This window comes from Centropristis striata, chromosome 20, assembly GCF_030273125.1.
Source record: "Centropristis striata isolate RG_2023a ecotype Rhode Island chromosome 20, C.striata_1.0, whole genome shotgun sequence".
In the NCBI taxonomy this organism is placed as follows: Eukaryota; Metazoa; Chordata; class Actinopteri; order Perciformes; family Serranidae; genus Centropristis; species Centropristis striata.
Window position 1 is genome coordinate 29,885,972 of NC_081536.1, and position 20,517 is coordinate 29,906,488.

The window sequence follows — 20,517 nt, forward strand, 5'->3', positions numbered from 1 at the left end:
TGTAAATAAGAAGATCAATAAAAATAATCAATACTATATACTACTACTCTATTTTCATAATGAGCCAACAGGTCTACAGATATGAATATTAATAGTCATTAAAGGATTCTTCCATTGAAATCCTGAAGTCACATATGTTCATATGTTCTCAATCATATTTTGTTTTGATCCTTTCTCTGATTTTCCTGGACATGTGTTGCCTTTCAGCGCCCTCAGGTGGTGGAAAAATCCTACAACATCCTGACATTAATGCAGCTTTTCAATGTATGGGCCATAATTGTTAAAGACTGACTAAAATGGCATTAATACAACGACAAACTTGAACAGAATTTTTACTTTTAAATACTGAGGGGGCATGTTAATGTACCTGCGACCAAGGTAAAGCTCCATCAGGTACAGAGCACACAGCAGACTGTACAAAGTAATTTTGTTATTTGCCTTCACACCCACAAACACAACTGTATTCCTGGGTTGACACTCTCTGTCTCAGGGGTTTTCTTAGGTGCCATTTTCATTATATTCATTAGATTAAACATGACTTCCATTAGGGGGGAAATAGAAACTGATATAGTCAAACTTGTAAAACTATATTTTAACAAAGGACTCTAAAAGTCTATGATTTCTCTTTGTGACACTAAAATCCCTGTCTGTACCATAGACTGTATAAATAAGATCTGTACATAATGGTGGATTTATCTGTGTATCTACAGCTTTACATTTGTCCACTTATAGTACACGAATTATTAGGACACTGTAGCCATAACGTATTTTCTAAAGATAAGAGAGGTTACATTCAGTATATGGAAGTGGTGAATATGAGTGTTGTGTGATCTCTGCAGCTGCAGAAATGAAGTCTGATCAGCATGTTATCATTTCTCTAAAACTCCCTCACTTTTCTGTAAATAAATACAGCTAATGCTGAGTTATAAGGTAAGAAATCTTCACAAATGTGTCACTTTTAGACAGCCTTACTTTCTTTACTAAAGGACATTATGTAGTAGCAGCAAACTGCTTTTGAACTCAGTGACTTTTCTTAAATATATATTGGAATTATATGTGCAATATGTAATATGTTGTGAAATAAGCAGGAATACTTTGGTGACAACATCAGTTAACATATAGTCTTTGTTGTGATTTTACATGTATTAGTGTTTTTTCATGTGTTTGGCCTCATATTGTGACATGAACATATGATATAAATACAGAGGTGATGTGCTAAAGAAAATGCTAATGCTATTAAGACAGACACAAGGACAGTGTGAGACAGCTGCTTGAGCATGTCAGACAATTCATAACAATGAATCAAGGAGGATAAATCTGTCTATTTAATGTAGCCTCATTAACAAGTACATTTTGTACAAGTATGTTTAGACCAGAACCCTTTTCCAGATCACATTCAGTTAGTTAGATCTATATAATACAGTTAGATCCATATGTTGAGTTATAAAATGTGAGTACATGTTTAGAATACTTTTCAAAACTGAAATTGCTAAACATCTTGGACAAACACAGTAATTGGCCCTCTAAAAAAATCCTTGCAGCTGCATAACTTGCCACCAACTGAATAATCAGTATAATCACATCAAAAAACATTTTTACTCCTGTGATGATTTCAACCAATTGGATCCTTTTATATGGAGCCCAGAGAGTGTAAACACACTGCAGCTGACCAGCAGGAGGGGGCCAACCGGCTTAAAGGACCTATACATTTTTATTATATAAGTATAGTTTTAAGCAGAAGAAGCAGATTAAAGGCTGCAACCCAAATATCAGATGCAGAGAATTAAGTGGACAAACTTGAAAACCAAACATGACATTTCCTACTAAAACATAGTTGACACCTCTCCATTCATTTAATCAAATACACAATAGAAAAATAAAAAATCTGTACAAAATTAATAAAAAAGGCAGTTTAAATGAATCAGAAAACAGTCACTTCATAACATCTCTATATAAAACCAATCAGTCATAGGAAACACTCTCTGTCTAATATGTTCTTTACAGCTATAATGTGACAGAAGTTTTACAGTAAATGACAAAACAATCTCAAAAGGTTTCTCTGCTATTAGATTCTTGCAGCTTGTTGAACTGAAGGTGTCAGTACTTCTTACAACATTTTCTCTTCTGTTGACCCACATGACATCACAGTGTGCAGGGCGATGTGTCTGCCATCATGTTTCTGGATTCAGTTTCTCAGCGAGCTCGACAGGAGCTGTAAGGTCAGAAACAGACTGTTAGTCATGGCAAGACCTTTTAATGTTTAATTAGTCGAGTTGACTAGTAGTGACTTAGTTTTCACTAGTGGAAAAGTCATTTGTCAAATTAACTTGTCAAAATGTCTTAAACTGATTTGCAAGTCTTAAATAGAGGCGATAGATTCCAGTGATTCCTTAGTACTGTAATTGAGTTTGAATTATCAACTTGGAATTAAGTTTAATTTATCTAAAATTAACATTTCCATTTGTAAAATAAATCAAGGATAATCATTTTGACTAGTGAAAAATGAATTGTAAATATCTTTAATCAGCCTCTCCACATTCAAATTACATTATGAACAATGTTGCCTTGGAATTCAAACAAGTGAAAAATCAATTTTTGATTCTAAAATTGTTATTACCATGACTGAATAATGTTAAAGGAGCTTGTTCAGGTATGATTTCCTATGAAAAGCAATGCAGTGGAATTCCCATGTCACATTTAGTAGGATATCATATGAATTGCACAGAAAGACTTCACAATTATCAATAAAACCATTTTGAATCTACAAATTCAAAGTAAAATCAGAAACAATATAATAAAAACAATTCTACTTACAGGGTTGAGGGCGATTGGCTGAAAGGAAAAATCAAATAATAAATTCATTTTTCACAGTTAACGTGCCAAAAGATCTTTTGTTCTCATTCTTTCATATAAATTGATAAATAAATCCCATTTCCTTTTAACATCCCTGTAGTGTGTGTATTATTCTGTAGATATATTTTACTGTTACTGGTGGCTGCTTCAGATGTTGGTTCACTAATAAATGTTGCTTCAGATAACAGCATCAGCTCAGCTCCTCTGAGTCTCTCACCTTTCTCCTTTTTGTAAACCACAAATCCAACAGCAGCAATGACGACGGCAGCAGCAACAACAACCACTGCAGCAGTAATGTGGGGGGTCCTGTTACTGGGCTCCTCTGCTCAGAAAAACAAAAACATGAAATATCACTATTGTGCTGTTTCCATAGAGGTACAGGATTTTTATTTAGCAGTGAAAAGTGAGTAAAATGTGACAACTTATATAGACCTAAACTGACAAGGAAGCCAAAGAATATGTACCATATAAAAAAACATCAACTCACCATTGTCAGTTTCAACCCAGTTGGTCCTGATCACTGCTTTGTCCAGTCTGGTGACACTGTCCTCCTTCACAGCAGAGAACTGAAACACACACTCGTACCTGGTCCAGTCTTCAGGTGTGACTGATGAAAGGTTCAGGTCAACAGTCACCTGGAAGGATCCATCAGGGTTGGGGAGGATCTCTCCGAGGTCCACGTCCTCATGAAGCTCCTCTCCATCTTTCCTCCAGAACATCATGGCTCTGCCAGGGTAGAAACCTGTAGCGTGGCAGCTGACCGGAGAGGAGGGAGTCTTCTGGAGGAGAGACACTGATGGAAGGTCTGCAGAGGAAAGAGAGAGAGAAAATTATTGCCATATACTATAATAATAATAATAATAATAATCATTTTATTTATTGGAGCCTTTCTGAACACTCAAGGTCACCTTACAAAATCAACAATAAAACAAGCAGTCATAAAAGCAGGCAATAAAACCACATACAGATACTAATAAAACTACATAATAATAATACTGATAATAACAAAGAGAAAAGTGGGGTAATTTAAGTGAAAGCAAATTAAATTAAACGTAGTAGGCCTGTCTAAAAAGATGGGTTTTCAGGTGCGGTTTGAAGGTGGTAATGGAAGTGGACTTTTGGATGTAATGAGGCAGAGAGTTCCAGAGGTGGGGAGCTGAACGACTGCAAGCTCTTTACCCCATGATGACCAGACGGGCAGGTGGGAGGATGAGCTGGATGCAGGAAGAGGACCTGAGAGAACGGGTGGGTGTCTTGATATGGAGAAGCTTGGTGAGATACTGAGGGGCAAGATTGTTGATGGCCTTGAAAGTAAGGAGGAGGATCTAGTAGATTATGCGGTATTTGAAGGGGAGCCAGTGGAGTTGCTGTAGGACAGGTGTTATGTGACTGGTGGAGGGGGTTCTGGTGATGATACGGGCAGCAGAGTTTCGAACCAGTTGTAGTTTATGGATGAGTTTGTCAGGTAAACTAAAGAGAAGCGAGTTGCAATAGTCTAGACGTGATGTGACCAGGGTGTGAACTAGAATTTCAGCACTGTCGGAGGAGAGAGATGGCCGCAAGCGAGAGATATTACGTAAGTGGAAATATGCTGTCCGAGTGACGTTATTGATGTGGGACTGGAATGATAGGGAGCTATCTAGGATGACACCCAGACTCTTAACTTGGGGAGAGTGGAACACAGAGAAAAAGTCGATGGAGATTGAAAAGTAATTTATTTTAGGAAGGATGGATTTTGTGCCAATTAGGAGGAGTTCTGTTTTTTCACTGTCGAGTTTGAGGACGTTTTGGGTGAACCAGGATCTGATTTCCTGAAGACAGTTGGATAGGGAGGTGGGAGGGAGGGACGTGGTGGGTTTGGTGGACAGATAGAGCTGGGTGTCATTTGCATAGCAATGGAACTGAATGTTTTATTGACGGAAAATACGGACAATGAACAAAAGGGGTCCAAGGACAGAACTTTGGGGAACACCAGAGGAGAGGGGGGAGGAGTGGGATCTGAATGATTTAAGTTAGACAAACTGAGTACGGCCTGAGAGATATGATTTAAACCAGTCCAGGGGTGTACCAGGGCAGCAGAGTAGGTCCAGGGTATGGCCTTTGGAATGAATGGGAAAATTAATAAACTGCTGCAAACCAAAATTATCAAGGCATGATATGAAGTCTTTTGTGAAATAGTTATTGCCATTATGAATATGGATATTACATTCACCAAGGAGCATAACATTAGGGGAGAGGGATGAAATAAATGTGACGAAAGCAGAAAATTCCTTGATGAATTATGAATCCGGCTTGGACGATAAACAGTGGCTACAGTGATAAGGGATGGGCCATTCAGTTTAATGGCAAGTGACTCAATTGACTGGTAGACTCGCACAGAGACAGGAGAGACTTTCCAGCTCTCGCGATAGATTATCACGAGACCTCCTCCGTGACCGGTAGTACAAGGTTGACAGCTGTAAACAAACCCAGGGTGAGTTGCTTCGTTCAACTGGGAAAAGTCATTCTGTTGTTGCTAAGTCTCTGTCAGACTAAAAAAGTCATACTTGCTGTCATTAATGAGTTCCTGGAGAAGATGTCCTTTGCCCGAAAGTGAGCGGATGTTATATAATCAAAAGTGGTGATCACTGTGGTTGCTCTCGTGGGAGACAATGCTAACGTTAGCCGACCTGGTTAGATTGGCTAACACACATTGGTCCACCCTCCTGCTGGATGTTCTCGGTTGACGGCGAGATGAGGACCAGAAGGAGTTGATTGTAGTGGAGTCATCGATGTTGAAACTCCGTCGGGACCCACGATGAAGATATCTCCAACGAGGTATGTGACCTTTTCCCGGGCCGGGGTACAGCGTTGGTTGTAGAGCTGCTGGGGCAGTCGGATTGAAGCGGAGTTTGAGAAGCTCAACAGCTGTATTGGAACAGGGCTGATGAGGAACTTGTCAGGAAAATCACGGCAATCCACATGAGTATAGCTGACTCGTTGATCCACATTCTGGCGAAGACAACAGGGCCAGGTAGAGAGGCAGGTGTAGCCAGGTATGGACGGAGCAGTCAGAGAGAGCCAGGGCGTCCAACAGGTGAGCAACTAGCGCCACAACCAACGCTTATCTGATATCAGTGTAACTGATAATATAATGTGATATCAGCATCAATATATCAGCAGGGCAACAGACAATTAAAAGTCAGCATAAAAAAAAGCCAGAGAGCATCGGTAGCAGGCGGAGAGCAGTGGCAGCCAGACGCACCAGCGTTCGCTCAACTGGACGACATCCTGTACTGAATTTTTTGTCAATATATTTATGTTTCATTCATTTTAAAAAAAAATGTATAACTGGTCCCAGCCCATTATTATTTTTCTTACTATTACAATCCAAAACAACCTTAATGGGTTAATAATCTATTTTAAGTGAAAGGGAAGGTAAAAGAGGTGAAGGAAGGTGTGAGAAGAAGTATGTTTACTATAAAGTTACTTTAATAGGCAACAGAAGAGATGTATGTACCTGTTCTCTGGAGAACACTCTGTCCATGGGGTAAAAACCTTTTCAGCCACATTGGGCAAAAACTGGTAAGATAGTTCTTCCAAAAGACGATGTCATCTTTTTTTTTGTCCCATTCCTCTTTAATGATTTGAGCCCGTGGGCTCAGAGCGATCCATGTCTCTGTCTTCAGGTCAAATGATATAAAGTCCTCTCCGTTATAAGCATACAAGTTATAGCCATTTACCTCTTCAGTCTCATTATCCCATTCACAGCCCGAAATCTGCTGGTAAATGTGAACACCTGAGAGAGAGAGAGAGAGAGAGAGAGAGAGAGAGAGAGAGAGAGAGAGAGAGAGAGAGAGAGAGAGAGAGAGAGAGAGAGAGAGGCTGCAGTCAGGTCCCATCACAGTCAGCTGATATTACAACTTTAACAGAGATGCACAGTCACTGTTTAATTATCAGACTAAATATCCACTTTATTGGCACTCCATATCCACTAAATGGAGCATTTATTTTAACTAATCAGTTATTACTGAGTGACACATTCAGTGGTTTTGATCACAAATGTTGACTATCGTTTATCATCAAAAGGACCTGATATATTTTCATGTCAGGAGAATACTGCCCTACAAAGCCTAACTGCAGTAACTACATTTTTGGTCGAAATTGAGTTATAACTAAAAATTAACTCCTTGATGTCTGTTTTATCTTGTGACAAATTTTTAGATTTCAATTTTGCTTATTTTCAGAGAAATAATGATATAAAAATTGCAGTAACTACAAAATCCAACTCAAAACCAAAGCAGACCGCAGTAACTGCACTTACTGCGGTCTGCTTTGGATATATATACGAATTTAAACATAAAACCAAAGCAGACCGCAGTAAGTTCACTTACGGTCATTGTGTTGAATAGTGAAGACAAGAATAACAGAAATTATAAGTCTATTTGATAGGGAAACTATCACTATATAGTGATTAAGTAAAAAAGTGAGATAAAATTATATTAAGACTAAATTATAACATAACTTTATAATATCAAGTCTAAAATACACAAATCTTTGAATAGAGTTGTTAAACACTTTTAAATACACTTATAACAAAATCAATTTGAAAATGTTTATTCACTGAAAACAAAATATAAAAGCTGAAAGAAGACAACAACATTGTAGTTACTGCACTCTGCTTTTGCATTACTATGAGAACCTTTTACAGCAATGCAAAACCAGAGTGCAGTAACTACATTTTTGGGGTCAAAGGTAAAAAAAATCATCATGATTTTTGAGCATAAAAATTACATCACCAATACATGCAGAAATAAGTGTCATATCACTTACCTACCTATAACCCATTTGGCTGGCCGGTTCAGAAAAGTTCAAAAACTTTAAAGCAGTTTTTCTCAGTTTCACCCTTTGCGTAGTTACTGCAGTTAGGCTTTGTAGGGCAGAATACTTGTCATGATTTTTGAAGTAAACATATTCCATCATTGGCTTTCATCCTGAAACGTAACTCCAATTATTGCTCCATAATATACTGTTTTGTGGTTTTATATATACAAATTATTATCAGTTCAAATGAACCGCATGTTTTTTATATTGGAGCTTGACCTGAAAAGTAACTAGTACCTAAAGGTGGCAGGTAAATAAAATGGAGTATAAAGTAAAATAGGTGCCTCTAAAATGTGTAATAGTCAGAGTTGGGAGGGTAATCTATTCTTGAAGATGGAACTGCATTTATAATACCATGAGTTTAAAGTGTAATTAAAATCTGTAAAACAGAATAAATTTACTAATAGTTTGTATTGTAAATACGTTACTTGTTTTCCAGTAGTCCCCACTCTGGTCATCATTAGTTTTCTCTAAAAGCAAATTAAGAAAAATTAATTTATCAACCTACCGCCACTTTCATTTGAGTGCTGCTTGAAAGTGTCAGTTTGAACTTTGAACATCTGGTGATAACCCTTGGCCTCCTGTAGCAAGTTTTCAAGGTATTGTGGATGATCTTCTATGAACTTCTGTACCCAAGCTTGTCTGGGTTCATATTTGTTCATGATGCTGTCATAGTGAGCCACAACCACCTCATCAATGTATTTGTTGCCCACAAAATCTGGGATGTTTGGGACTCCAGAAGACAGCATGAAGTACAACATATAGGGGTGTTTTGCTGAACAAACAAGATTCAAAATATTTAAATGTATATCTTTATATTTATTTTTTAACATTTCTTCTAAATAGTTGTCTCTCTGATGGCAAAAATGTATATTTTCTTTTTTCAGTCACTATCGGCCAATTACATATTATGGCCATATTCCTATTACTTTGTTGGGATTACAGGTATACCACAGATGGATTTTGTGCACCTTGGACTCATTTTAATGGTAAATAAACCAACATTATTCATTTTTCAACCTCTTAAAATGGCAGCTGAATTTCTTTTGAGCTCCAACAAAGGAGTCAGCCAGCAAACTCCCAGGATCCCTCACAGTTTCACACCTATGTGTGGGGACCTCAGCCCCAATCTGGTCGGAAGTACCACAGCAGGGCGTCTCCAGGTTCCCATTGTTCTCTTCATCTTCTCCTCTTCTTCAGACTCTCTTCTCCATTCTTCCCCTCTGGGAACTTCAGAAACCCGGAGCGTGTAGTCACAAGGGCTCACCCTTCCCTCCCTGTACCTCCTACATTAGGGTTATTTCCACTACCGCCCAATACCCGGAATGAGGTGGGTCTCACTAGCCGAAACGCCCCTAATTTGGATATGAGCCGTCCGGAGCAGACTTTTGTCAGGACTTTTTTCGTCCCTGTAGATGAGCAGGGCTTTTTTTCTCCCCTGAAAAAAGCCTGGTTACTGATTGGATAGAACGCTAAGCAGGATGTGACGTAGTACTCTACACGACAACAACACACGCCATTTCTAAAAGCCTGTGAATCAGTGTTGCCAACTAGCGACTTTGTTGCTATATTTAGCAACTTTTCAGACCCCCTCAGCGACTATTTTTCAAGAAAGCGACTGGCGACAAATCCAGCGACTTTTTCTGGTGTTATTGGAGACTCCTTCTTACTCTTCTTAATGAGCCGCGGGCTCGTTAAGAAGAGTAAGAATGAGTCGAAGTGGCACAGTCCTCCTGAAGCAGTCTCTCCCAGCTGCAGCCACAGAGCCAGAGGGAATGTAACCCCTTAGCGTCCAGTCTGCAAATTGCTAATAGGCTAACAGTTAGCTCTGTAGCAGTACAGTGTGTATGTGCTGCTGCTGCAGGAGGTGTTCACTTAGCAATCTCTGTTTGTTTGCAACAAGCACCGGACACCCTGTGCATAGTTAGCGATGCCGGTTAATTCATGATCACGATGTTTTTGATCAGTGGAGACGCCATGCTGCCTTCTTTATGATCAGCTGCTGACATTGTGCACAGTTAACAACGGCGGCCACAGTTGAGTCTCCCGTGTTATATCCTGTGCCACACATCAACTCTCGGAAATCCTCTTGGGGCTAACTTGTGGCGGAGAGAGGATGTGGCCTGAGACTTTCCCGGTGGCCACTTTTCCCCCTCGTGGAAACACGGCTTTAGACTGCTTTCATAATTCCTATGCATGTGGCCTACTCAGACAGTAGCCACATAGAAGTCTGTATTGAGATTTTGATAATTTAGCCCAAAGTTTGTTATAGCAGCAAGGTAGGCCTAGAGACCACAACACAAGGCTAACTTTGAAGGCAACAGTAGCCAACAGAGTGAGTTTGCACTGAGCAACTGGATGACAACACTGACCAGTCTACCACTGGACCCAGTACAGGACTGGACCCAAAAGGAATCAACTTTCCTGGCATCTTCCTGCTTTTCTCCACCTACTTTCCTCCATTATGGGCTATAAACTGGCCTGTTCACTGTACCAGCTGCTTTTTCATGAAACAAAATAGTGGCAAGTGAAATAGGTTTCTATGCATGAGGACCATTGTTTTGTGGTGGAATGGGTGACCCGGTGTACACGTAGTTTGTGGAGTAAAACCTTGTAGTTTGGTGACACTGCCAGCTGGAATGAACTATCTATTCTACAATCTGAACCGGCCAGAACTCCTGAACCTCAGACAGTAAGCTAATAGCTTACTAAGTGCATCCACTACAGTACTGGCAATTCTTTCATGCAACTTAATGTCCAAAATCCTGAACTATACCTTTAACATAGCAAAGGGCACATGTACTCCAGTTTGAGACATGGAAATTAGTATAATATGGTGCACATTCCATAAAGAAAAACTCCTGGTAGTGTTTTCCTACATGACAAACAATGTTTGTATAATTCTATAAACGTTATCATCACACTCATTCAGTGAAACTTATCACTTATCAAATTGAGGTAAAAGTACAAGTAAATCATGGGTGTGTTTTTAGATAAAATGCAGAGCTCAGTATAAAGTGAGGTAAAGATTTAAAATGTGATCTTACCAGGAGATGAAACTTGAAAGAAGAAAGGCAAAAAAAGTAACTTTCTCATCTTGTTTTGATAAAGACGTGTTGGTAAATGACCGAGCTGGTTCAGCTGCTTTGTCTTTCGTTCTTCTTCCTCATAGAGGGAAGTGTCTCTGATCTGAAGAGAGTGGGGGCAGCTGGTGCAGAAGTTGGGAAACTTGTTTCACTTCTGTGAATATCAGTGTATCTATTTAATCCTTCCTGATTGCCAGAGTGCATAAACACTGAATGACTTCATCTCTCACATGCACAGGAATGAGTTCTTATAGCAACAAAGTCTCCTGTGATCCGGACAGGCTAGAGGACGCCACAGGAATGAGTTCTTAAACCCTGAAGTATGGTGGCATTTTAGCTCTCACACTCAATAAGGATTCTGAATGGGTCTTTGGTTTGATGCCTGAAATAAAGTCTGTGGTTAACACAAGCTGAAGAGATGTTCAAGTTTTGTTGTACAGCAATACGTTAGTAAATACATATAAATATATCATGAATTTTGAAGAAGGCAACTCTCTCACTAGGCCGCCTTACAAACTCTAGTCATTTCTCTCATGGTCGCCTGCATAAATGCTTCAAACATCATAAAAGTGGTGTTAAGATTATCCTGCTGAACAAAACATGTAAACATCAGAAATGTATCTCTGGCACAGAGATTATTTTCTGCAATTATCCATAATCCCGTAGGAGAATTCTCAATAGACCTCATGGTGATGCTTCTTCTGGGTTGGCCTATAAAAATATGTTATTGTTTTGCTCTCTATATCTTCCGTATAGTCAGAGGATCTGTGCCTTTTTTCTTTTAACTGTTGCAGGAAGCATCGAGTTTGCCGTTACAGCTGTCGATATCTTTGTTTTTTGAATCTGGGAGAGACCATATTTGGCCTGGAGAGGTGCAAGGACGGTTGGTAAAAAAAAAACTCTTAACGCTAAAACAAAATGTACGTTACTTACCAGAAAAATCTAACAGCAAACTCCTGTCTGTTAGTACAACCAAACGCTGAACAAGATCATTTTAAATGATCTAATTGTTCAAATAAACACACGGTGAAAAGGTCAAAGTTCTGAGATGAAACACGACAAACAAATTCAAGGTTATTTAGATGTACATGGTGTCGTGGATACAGATTGTTTTGCTTTTCTTCCATCCTGAAACAATGGTGTACTAACATGAACATGTGCAGACCTGATGACTCAGTGTAAAATGACACTCTTGACTCTTTTATTGAGCGATTTACTGTCACTTTCTATAAGTCAAAGGCCTTTTTCACAGCACATCTCTGACTTGTCTCAGCAGGAAAAGCAAAAGTTGAACTGATAACATTAACAGCTGTGTTGTGTTCAAGTGTCCCAACAAGGATCTTGTTTCAAACCATTAATGAAGTCATTAGTTATAACTGTAAAACCTCTGCCTGGTCAGACAGCAGCACCATAGTTTATCTGTTGTCTCACTCTGAAACATGTTCAGGTTCATCTGCATCACTTTAACATCTGAAGGAGCACTAAAGATATTAAATATTTAAATAAAGAGAGAGAGAAAAGACAGACAGTGTCAACTGTTTACAGTCCTGATGTTGTGTGTGTCTGATTATCATCCTGGAGGAATTTCTCTCCTCCATCAGGTTGATTGAATGAGTGAAAGAGAAGCCTGTTAGCTGACTGTCTCTGAGCTGCAGCACTGACTGCTGTGACTGCTGCTCTCCTCCAGCAGGAGGCGCTGCAGGACAAACAAACAGCTGCTTTTTGAAGGTTTTCATGGCAACAAGAAAAAGCAGAAGCAGTGCTGAAGCTGCTGTAACATGTAAACACATTGTTGTTGAGCGTGTGTGTTTGTTGAAGAGTGTTTGAATGTAAAAAGACTGGGTCCCGCTGTATTACTCAGGCTGCACTACAGCGTCTATTCCAGTGGTTTATTCTACATGATACGCATGTATACGCTCTATATACTCGCTAGATTTATTTTCTTCATATATCCACTTGATGCGCGAGCATAAGTAACAATATCATTTTGTGTCAGTTTTCACATGTTGATTAATTCATTAAATCAACCCAGTCTGTGTTCACATGATTTTTAGACCTCTGAGGCTTCCGTTGATGAAAACAGCAACAAATTCATTTCGCGGGCATTCTCGGCACAAAGGAGAAAATCAGCGAGTGAATTACAACGAGATGAAACAAAAACAACGCCAGACACTTTTTCAGTGTTTTCCGAAGCTGCCACTGAACCCACAGACGCTTCAGGTGACACTGCAGCTTCAGCAGAAGAGGTCGGAGAAACAAACAAACAGCCAGATGAAGATGAAGCTTCTCAGAAGGAGCCCGACGCGACCATAACAGCAACCGGCAAGTGAAATTAGCATAGCAGGTGATTGTTGGTATATTTAAATATATTGTACCGTTCCTCAGTACATTCACTACCATCAGCTGGTTTCACGGTGCTTTATTGGTGAACTATCAGGCTACTGTGGGCCGTAGCCAACACCAAAACAAGCTGACGAACTTCTGTCTTTGTCATGAACTGACCAACTTTTAGCTCTCAGGACATCCCCAGGTCCTGCCCACCTCCAAACAATCTGTTGTCATGGGAACGACAATGACTGACAGGCTTCTCAGCCCCTACGTGTATGTCGTGTTCATGAACATCAGGGAAATCACAGAACTATGAACGGTTGTGTGTCCAACCAATCACAGAGCCAGCTTTCCTAACTGATATATCCAGTCTCATTGCATCCTTGTGTCTGATGTTGCATCCTAACATGTTGATAACACACCCAGTCTGTCAGAATGCTCTCAAGATGTATACTGGAGGATATGCATTAGTGAATGTGATTCAGATTCAGATGGTTTTTATTCTTGAACTAAAATACATCTTGTTGAGAGCAAGCAGAGTTGAAGTCTGACACTGATGAAAACTGTAACATCTGCATCAGTTTGTAAAAGACAGCTACAGTCCTCTCTGATGTCTCCTGCTTCATATTTCTCTTTATTATGGAATCAGTTTATTCTTCAAAGCTCTTAGTGAGAAAACATTTTCACATTTTATAGAAGTTAGACCTGTTGTTCAGTAAATAAGACTATTTGAAACATATTTCACTGGATTTATAACAAAATATGGTTAAATCTCGACCTGAAAAATAACTAAAGCTACCAGCTAAATGTACTAAAGTAACAGTACAATATTTGCCTTTAAAATGTAATGGAGTAGAAGTATAAAGTTTCATGTCTGGATATACTCAAGTACACTACAAGTACTATAAAAGTGTAGTTAAGTACAGTATTTGAGTAAATGTACTTAGTAAGCCTCCATTCCACCAATAATTTATAGTACTAATACCACACAATTACTCCACACAAGTAAAAGTACTGCAGTCAAAACTTAATGAAGCAAAAGTATCAGTATTTTTATTGTCAATTGCATGTTACAAAGTAAAGAACAAACATTTGCTATAAGATGACTGAATTTACATACATACATAAACAATACAATATCGGAAAAAATAAAATAAAAGGTGGGTCTGATGAGGGGTTGGAATAAATTTGAAAAGATAAAGTAATCTTAATATTTTGTCAATTTACAATTATAGAGTTTTAGGTTTCCGATGATATTTAAATACATTTTTAGATCAGTATTTTAAAGGAGGGCAATGTTTTTTTTTCTAAATATTTTTTGGGATTTAATATTTTGCTGGTATATTAATAAAGTTACTTATAGAACTTTCATTATTTGTGAAATTCATTGATGGAAACAGTATTCAGATCGCTTGCTTAAGTAAAAGTACAAATACCACACTGAAATTACTACACTACAGGTCATGTTGTATCTTGCCCTGAAAAGTAACTAAAGCTGTCAGCTAAATGTAGTGGAGTAAAAAGTAAAATATTTGCCTCAAAATCTAGTGAAGTAGAAGTATAAAGTTACATAAAATAGAAATATTTAACAACAAGTACCTCAAATTTGTACTTAAGGACATTACATGAGTAAACATACTTATTTACATTTCACCACTGCATGTAGAGGAAAAAAAAAATCTAAATTCAAATGAAAACTTTTTTTCATCTTAAATTCTTCATAATCGAGAAAAACTTGATCTTATGGGGAAAGTATTTTTTTTATCTCAGCCACCAGAGTGTGTTTTCTTTATTTCATAATAGCACGTCCCCTAGAGGTTTAAACATGGCCGAACAGTGGAAACAGCTTCATTGCTACTATGAAGTTCACGTTCTTAATTGTTGAAGTTAAATCAATGTTGACTAGTGAGTTGTTGGTGACGTGGCTAAACTACCGCGGCGAGACCGAGAACGCGGGATATCACTTGTCTGGTCTGCTGACAGCAGGTTTTTCTGCCTGTTTCTGTCATTTTATCAACAACACTTTGTTGTTCATATTGTGTTCATGGGAAAAATGAGTTTTATCCCTGGGACGCATGGACAGAGTTTACTGCCTCCTTTGCAGATGTTAATGCATTAATGACGCAGGATGCATACCGAGCAAAATCTCTGCATGAGAGTCTGGAACATCTACAAGGTCTCATCTGAACCTGCAAACACTCAGAGCCTCCTCACAGAAAGAAACTAAGAGGCTAAGGCACATATCATACTTCATGCTTCATGCATGGGCTTACTTTAGTGTCTTTATTATGCAGCCAAACAGAACGGCTTTGATTGCAAAACTCTCAACACGGAAATAAAAACATTTATTGGAAAGTAAAATATATTTGTGATAATGATGTATTGATGTTATTCGAAGAAGAAAAAAAATAGTTTGCAAATCCAAAAGTTTGGTTTGCTTTGGAATCCAAAAGTTTAAACAACAAGCACAAATTTTAGATTTACAAACAAAACTTTTAGATTTGCTCACACTTCGATCACAGATAGATAGTTTAACTCTTAAAATCTTTTTAATGATTTAAGTGTGGAACGTTTTGCAATCAAACCTATAATCATTATATTAATAATAGTAACCCCACATTAGTGTATTCTGGCAGCTGATCTGTTGAGTTTCTGTCCACAGGAGAGACTCTCAGACCTGCAGAGGACACAGAGACACTGAGGAACCATATGTACAGAACTTAAACCCAGGATAAAGAGGTTCAGTGAATGTGGTGTTGAAGGTGTGGAGGTGGATCAGTGTGTCAGAGGAGACTCTGTAGAAGGACAGAGAGCCAGCAGGACAGTCCACATACACTGCTACTCTACCAGAGGAGGAGGAGGAGGAGGAGAGCAATGTTTTTCTATTATTGTGGTAGACAGAGTAACCATCATTGGAACAGCTCAGGCACCAAGACTTATCATTCCTTCCAAACTCACAGTCATTACTGTCTCCTCTCCTCCTGATTCCTCTGTAACTCACTGATATATAAACCTCTCCTCTCCACTCTACCTCCCAGTAACAGCGACCAGTCAGACCAGTTCTACACAGCAGCTGAGGCCAGTAGTCAAATCTGTCTGGATGATCAGGATATGACTGATCCTCTCTCACACATGTCACCTTCCTGTTGTTGTCAGACAGTTTGAGTCTTCTGTTTACTGTGTTTGTGTCCAGTTCCAGTTCACAGACATCTGATGGAGAGAACAAGACACAAAACAGCTGCAGGTTATCATTTGCTGATTTATTTGACCATCAAATATCAAACTGTCCACTGCTACAGAAAACCTTCACTACAGTCTGGATTTTTAAATGAATATCAGAGGGCTGTGGCTCCACCAACTGGCTTTAAGGTGCTTTTCATTGACCAGTGGCCAGAAGCAAAAAACTCAACACACAAATATGCAAAGACATTGTTTTTTTTTGTGCATATGTGTCGTACATCTGGTTCCAGTCAGGGAGAAACGGTAAGGTAAATCTACCTAAACTCACTTCATTCAACTTCTCAACATCTTTTCACATTTATTATGCTGTTTTGTTTATGACTTGTAGATTTTTGAACACTGATTTATTAAAAATATCCAGAGAAGAAATGTGAAGGAACACAACAACTTTTGTCTGTCAAACTTGTGAAGTTTACGAGTAGCACCTGAAAGCAACAAAACTCTTGTATAAAATCAGTGAGAGTCGAAAGAAGAAACAAAGTCAGCTTTCTGTTGGCTCCTCTCTTAATGAAATGTATTAATTTTAGTTTTGTTGTCGTCCAACTACAGTCAAGAAAAAGTCTAAATGTACTGTAACGTGCAGCTGAGTTCTGATGAATTAGGCTGAAACACACTCACACTTCCTCAGACCAGGTCTCAACCACTGCAGACCACAATGGTCCATCCTGCAGGAAGAGACACAGTCACAATCAACTTCATATCACCATGAAACATGAACCAGAGACACAATGAGACCTGCTGTTTAAAAACAGTTTAATTCTAACCTGAGAGTTTCCAGTCTGCAGTGTGGACTCTTCAGTCCAGCAGAAATACTCTTCACTCCTGAATCCTGCAGGTCGTTGTTACTCAGGTCCAGGTGTCTCAGACTAGAGGACTGGGAGCTGAGGACTGAGGACAGAGCTTCACAGCTTCTCTCTGACAGGTTACAGCCACTCAGCCTGGAGAGGAATCAGAAAAACATGAGAGAACAAATATAGACAATGGAAACTACATTTAATCTGGATAGTGATGTGAGCACCTACAGAGCTTTGTTGGAGGCTTTGACCACTGGCAGCAGCCTCAGAAGAGTCTCCTCTGAAGCAGAGTATTTCTTCAGCTCAAACGCGTCCAGATCTGTTTCTGATGACAGTAAGATGAAGACCAGAGCTGACCACTGAGCAGGAGACAGTTTATCTGTGGAGAGACGTCCTGATCTCAGGGACTGTTGGATCTCCTCCACTAGAGAACAATCATTCAGTTCATTCAGACAGTGGAACAGGTTGATGCTTCTCTCTGGAGACAGATCCTCACTGATCTTCTTCTTCATGTATTCGACTGTTTCCTGATTGGTCTGTGAGCTACTTTCTGTCTGTGTCAGCAGACCTCTGAGGAGAGTCTGATTGGTCTGCAGAGAAAGACCCAGGAGAAAGCGGAGGAACAAGTCCAGGTGTCCATTTGGACTCTGTAGGGCCTTGTCCACAGCACTCTGGTAGAGACGTGTTGGTTCAGGTTTGGAGGTTGATTGTTCTTCTTCCATCAGATTGACTCCAGACTTGATGAAGGTCAGATGGACATGAAGAGCAGCCAGAAACTCCTGAACACTCAGATGGACGAAGCAGAACACCCTGTCCTGGTACAGTCCTCTCTCCTCTCTAAAGACCTGTGTGAACACTCCTGAGTACACTGAGGCTGCTCTGATATCGAAGCCACACTCTGTCAGGTCTGAGTCATAGAAGATCAGGTTTCCTTTCTGCAGCTGATCAAAAGCCAGTTTTCCCAGAGACTCAATCATCTTCCTGTTCTCTGGACTCCATTGTGGATCTGTCTCAGCTCTTTCATAATACTTGATGTTCTTCACTTTGGACTGAACCACCAGGAAGTGGATGTACATCTCAGTCAGGGTCTTGGGCAGCTCTCCTCCCTCTCTGGTTTTCAACAGATCCAGAACTGTAGCAGAGATCCAGCAGAAGACTGGGATGTGGCACATGATGTGGAGGCTTCGTGATGTCTTGATGTGGGAGATGATTCTGCCGGCCTGCTTCTTACTTCTGAATCTCTTCCTGAAGTACTCCTCCTTCTGTGGGTCAGTGAACCCTCTGACCTCTGTCACCATGTCAACGCAGTCAGCAGGGATCTGATTGGCTGCTGCAGGTCGTGTGGTTATCCAGAGGCGAGCAGAGGGAAGCAGTTTCCCCCTGATGAGGTTTGTCAGCAGCACATCCACTGAGGTGGACTCTGTGACATCAGTCAGGATCTCAGTGTTGTGGAAGTCCAGAGGAAGTCGACACTCGTCCAGACCGTCAAAGATGAACACAACGTGGAACTTCTCAAACCTGCAGATTCCTGCTTCTTTGGTTTCAGGAAAGAAGTGATGAACAAGTTCGACCAAGCTGAACTTTTTCTCTTTCAGCACATTCAGCTCTCTGAAAGTCAATGGAAATGTGAACATTATGTCCTGGTTAGTTTTGTCTTCAGCCCAGTCCAGAGTGAACTTCTGTGTTAAGACTGTTTTCCCAATGCCAGCCACTCCCTTTGTCAGCACTGTTCTGATTGGTTCATCTCTTCCAGGTGAGGCTTTAAAGATGGCTTCTTGTTTGATTGTTGTTTCTGGTCTGTCTGGTTTCCTGGATGCTGTTTCAATCTGTCTGACCTCATGTTCATCATTGACCTCTGCAGTCCCTCCCTCTGTAATGTAGAGCTCTGTGTAGATCTGATTCAGAAGGGTCGGGTTTCCTGCTTTAGAGATCCCCTCAAACACGCACTGGAACTTCTTCTTCAGGTTAGACTTAAGTTTACGTGGGCACACTGCAGCACGAGTTCCTGAATGAACAAACAAATCAAATCTGTGAGTTTGTTCTTTAATGCAACATGTAAGTGTGACTGTAGAGTTTCTGCTCCTCCATCAGTTTTATTCAGCTCACCAGTTGAAGACAAACAGCTTCTGATCTGATGCAGATGTGTGCAGCATATTTACAGCAGAAATTGGAACTGTGTGACTTGGCCCATTTTGCCTCTATTTCATCTTTCATCGTGTTAAATTGTAGAGAAATCCACTTACTGCTCTGCAGACTGTCAGCCAGCTCCTCCTGCTTCATTCTTCTCAGGAAGTGAAGCGTGATGTTCAGAAACTCCTCTCTGCTTCTCCTCCCCTGCTTCTTATCCTCACCCTCCAACACCTCCTCATTCTCCCACTGGTCCTCTAAGCATTCTGGGTCATCTGAACTCAGAACCTTCTGGATCTTCTTCAGCGCGTTCTTCACAAAAGTGATGATGTTTTCCTCCAGCAGCTGGAACAGAATATTATATGAATGAAACAATCAAACTAAAATCACATAAGCAAACATCAGCTCCATGTTGGACAGACTAACAGTCCATTGGTCTAAACAGTGCAGCATGGAGATGATTGTGAACAGAATAAATGTAAAAGTAGCTGTTGTACATGTACAGACCACAAATATGGAGTCCAGTGTTTGATGCTGCTGGGCAGAGGGACCACCAGGAACCTCTGAGCTCTCCTGGTCCACTCTGTGGAGGAATCATGAACAATCAGCTCATATTATGTCTGTCCAAACAGAGACACACACAAGGTAAAGATCCACGAAGAGATGTGTGGACGTGAACAGTGAATCAGACGACTCCCTGTAGTAATAAATGTTTACTCGTCCTGCTGATCCCACTGAGGATCAACAGCTCAGTCTGCAGCTTTTTGTAGCTTTCAGCTCACTGTTTTCTACACCAGTCAGTTTGGTTTAGTCCCAACAGCTCTCACCAACCCTCCATATAACTCTCCCTCCCTCACTGTACACTGCTGAAGTGCCCTGTTTTCATTATCAGTTTGAAATCCTCACCTTTGATCATCAGAGTGGCGTTCATCTTTGAAGAATATAGGTTGTTCCATAGACCGGTCACTCTTCATGGATACACAGCTAGGTTCAGGTTTTTCCAGTTCCGTCCTGATAAGAAAAATGATTAATTCTGCACTGAACCCACAACAAACATCATGCTTTGCTTGATTCATGATCGATATTCTATTTAGACATGTTTCAGTGTTTATTTTAACCACTTTGGTGGGCCGTCTGAACTTTTTGCCGACTACTTCCTCTTAGAGGTTGTAGTGGGCTCAGTTTTGAAGCTACTCATCCTGCTGATTCAACTGAGAATCAACAGC

General features: G+C 40.0%; 3 protein-coding genes across 3 annotated transcripts; all 3 read right to left on the reverse strand.

Annotated features, from left to right (window-relative positions):
* Positions 1-1,762: 1,762 nt before the first annotated feature.
* Positions 1,763-8,477, reverse strand: LOC131993950 (major histocompatibility complex class I-related gene protein-like). The gene is made up of 6 exons (XM_059360028.1): positions 8,225-8,477; positions 6,353-6,631; positions 3,341-3,658; positions 3,071-3,175; positions 2,815-2,832; positions 1,763-2,212 (listed from the first exon to the last, which is right to left on the reverse strand). Exons 1-6 carry the CDS (start codon positions 8,475-8,477, stop codon positions 2,172-2,174), a joined length of 1,014 nt encoding a protein of 337 aa, XP_059216011.1. The 3' UTR covers positions 1,763-2,171.
* Positions 8,478-15,697: 7,220 nt separating this feature from the next.
* LOC131958726 (stonustoxin subunit beta-like) lies at positions 15,698-17,034 on the reverse strand. Its single transcript, XM_059323901.1, has 2 exons — positions 16,989-17,034; positions 15,698-16,340 (listed from the first exon to the last, which is right to left on the reverse strand). Exons 1-2 carry the CDS (start codon positions 17,032-17,034, stop codon positions 15,802-15,804), a joined length of 585 nt encoding a protein of 194 aa, XP_059179884.1. The 3' UTR covers positions 15,698-15,801.
* Positions 17,035-17,388: 354 nt separating this feature from the next.
* LOC131993951 (NLR family CARD domain-containing protein 3-like) lies at positions 17,389-20,265 on the reverse strand. Its single transcript, XM_059360029.1, has 5 exons — positions 20,198-20,265; positions 19,799-19,874; positions 19,516-19,636; positions 19,408-19,482; positions 17,389-19,154 (listed from the first exon to the last, which is right to left on the reverse strand). Exons 1-5 carry the CDS (start codon positions 20,263-20,265, stop codon positions 17,389-17,391), a joined length of 2,106 nt encoding a protein of 701 aa, XP_059216012.1.
* Positions 20,266-20,517: the final 252 nt, after the last annotated feature.

Bases quoted from the DNA above. Each gene is read 5' to 3' on its own strand.
- LOC131993951 (XM_059360029.1), bottom strand. From the start codon at position 20,265: ATGAAGAGTGACCGGTCTATGGAACAACCTATATTCTTCAAAGATGAA. The intron at 19,637-19,798 runs GTCTGTACATGT...ATTCTGTTCCAG, and splicing joins CACTGGACTCCATATTTGTG to CTGCTGGAGGAAAACATCAT. The intron at 19,483-19,515 runs GTGAGGATAAGA...GGAGAAGCAGAG, and splicing joins GAATGAGGAGGTGTTGGAGG to AGGAGTTTCTGAACATCACG.
- LOC131958726 (XM_059323901.1), bottom strand. From the start codon at position 17,034: ATGGACCATTGTGGTCTGCAGTGGTTGAGACCTGGTCTGAGGAAGT. The intron at 16,341-16,988 runs GTGAGTGTGTTT...TCTCTCCATCAG, and splicing joins GAGACCTGGTCTGAGGAAGT to ATGTCTGTGAACTGGAACTG.
- LOC131993950 (XM_059360028.1), bottom strand. From the start codon at position 8,477: ATGTTGTACTTCATGCTGTCTTCTGGAGTCCCAAACATCCCAGATTTT. The intron at 6,632-8,224 runs GTAGGTTGATAA...TCTCTCTCTCAG, and splicing joins GCACTCAAATGAAAGTGGCG to GTGTTCACATTTACCAGCAG. The intron at 3,176-3,340 runs GTGAGTTGATGT...TTTTCTGAGCAG, and splicing joins CTGGGTTGAAACTGACAATG to AGGAGCCCAGTAACAGGACC.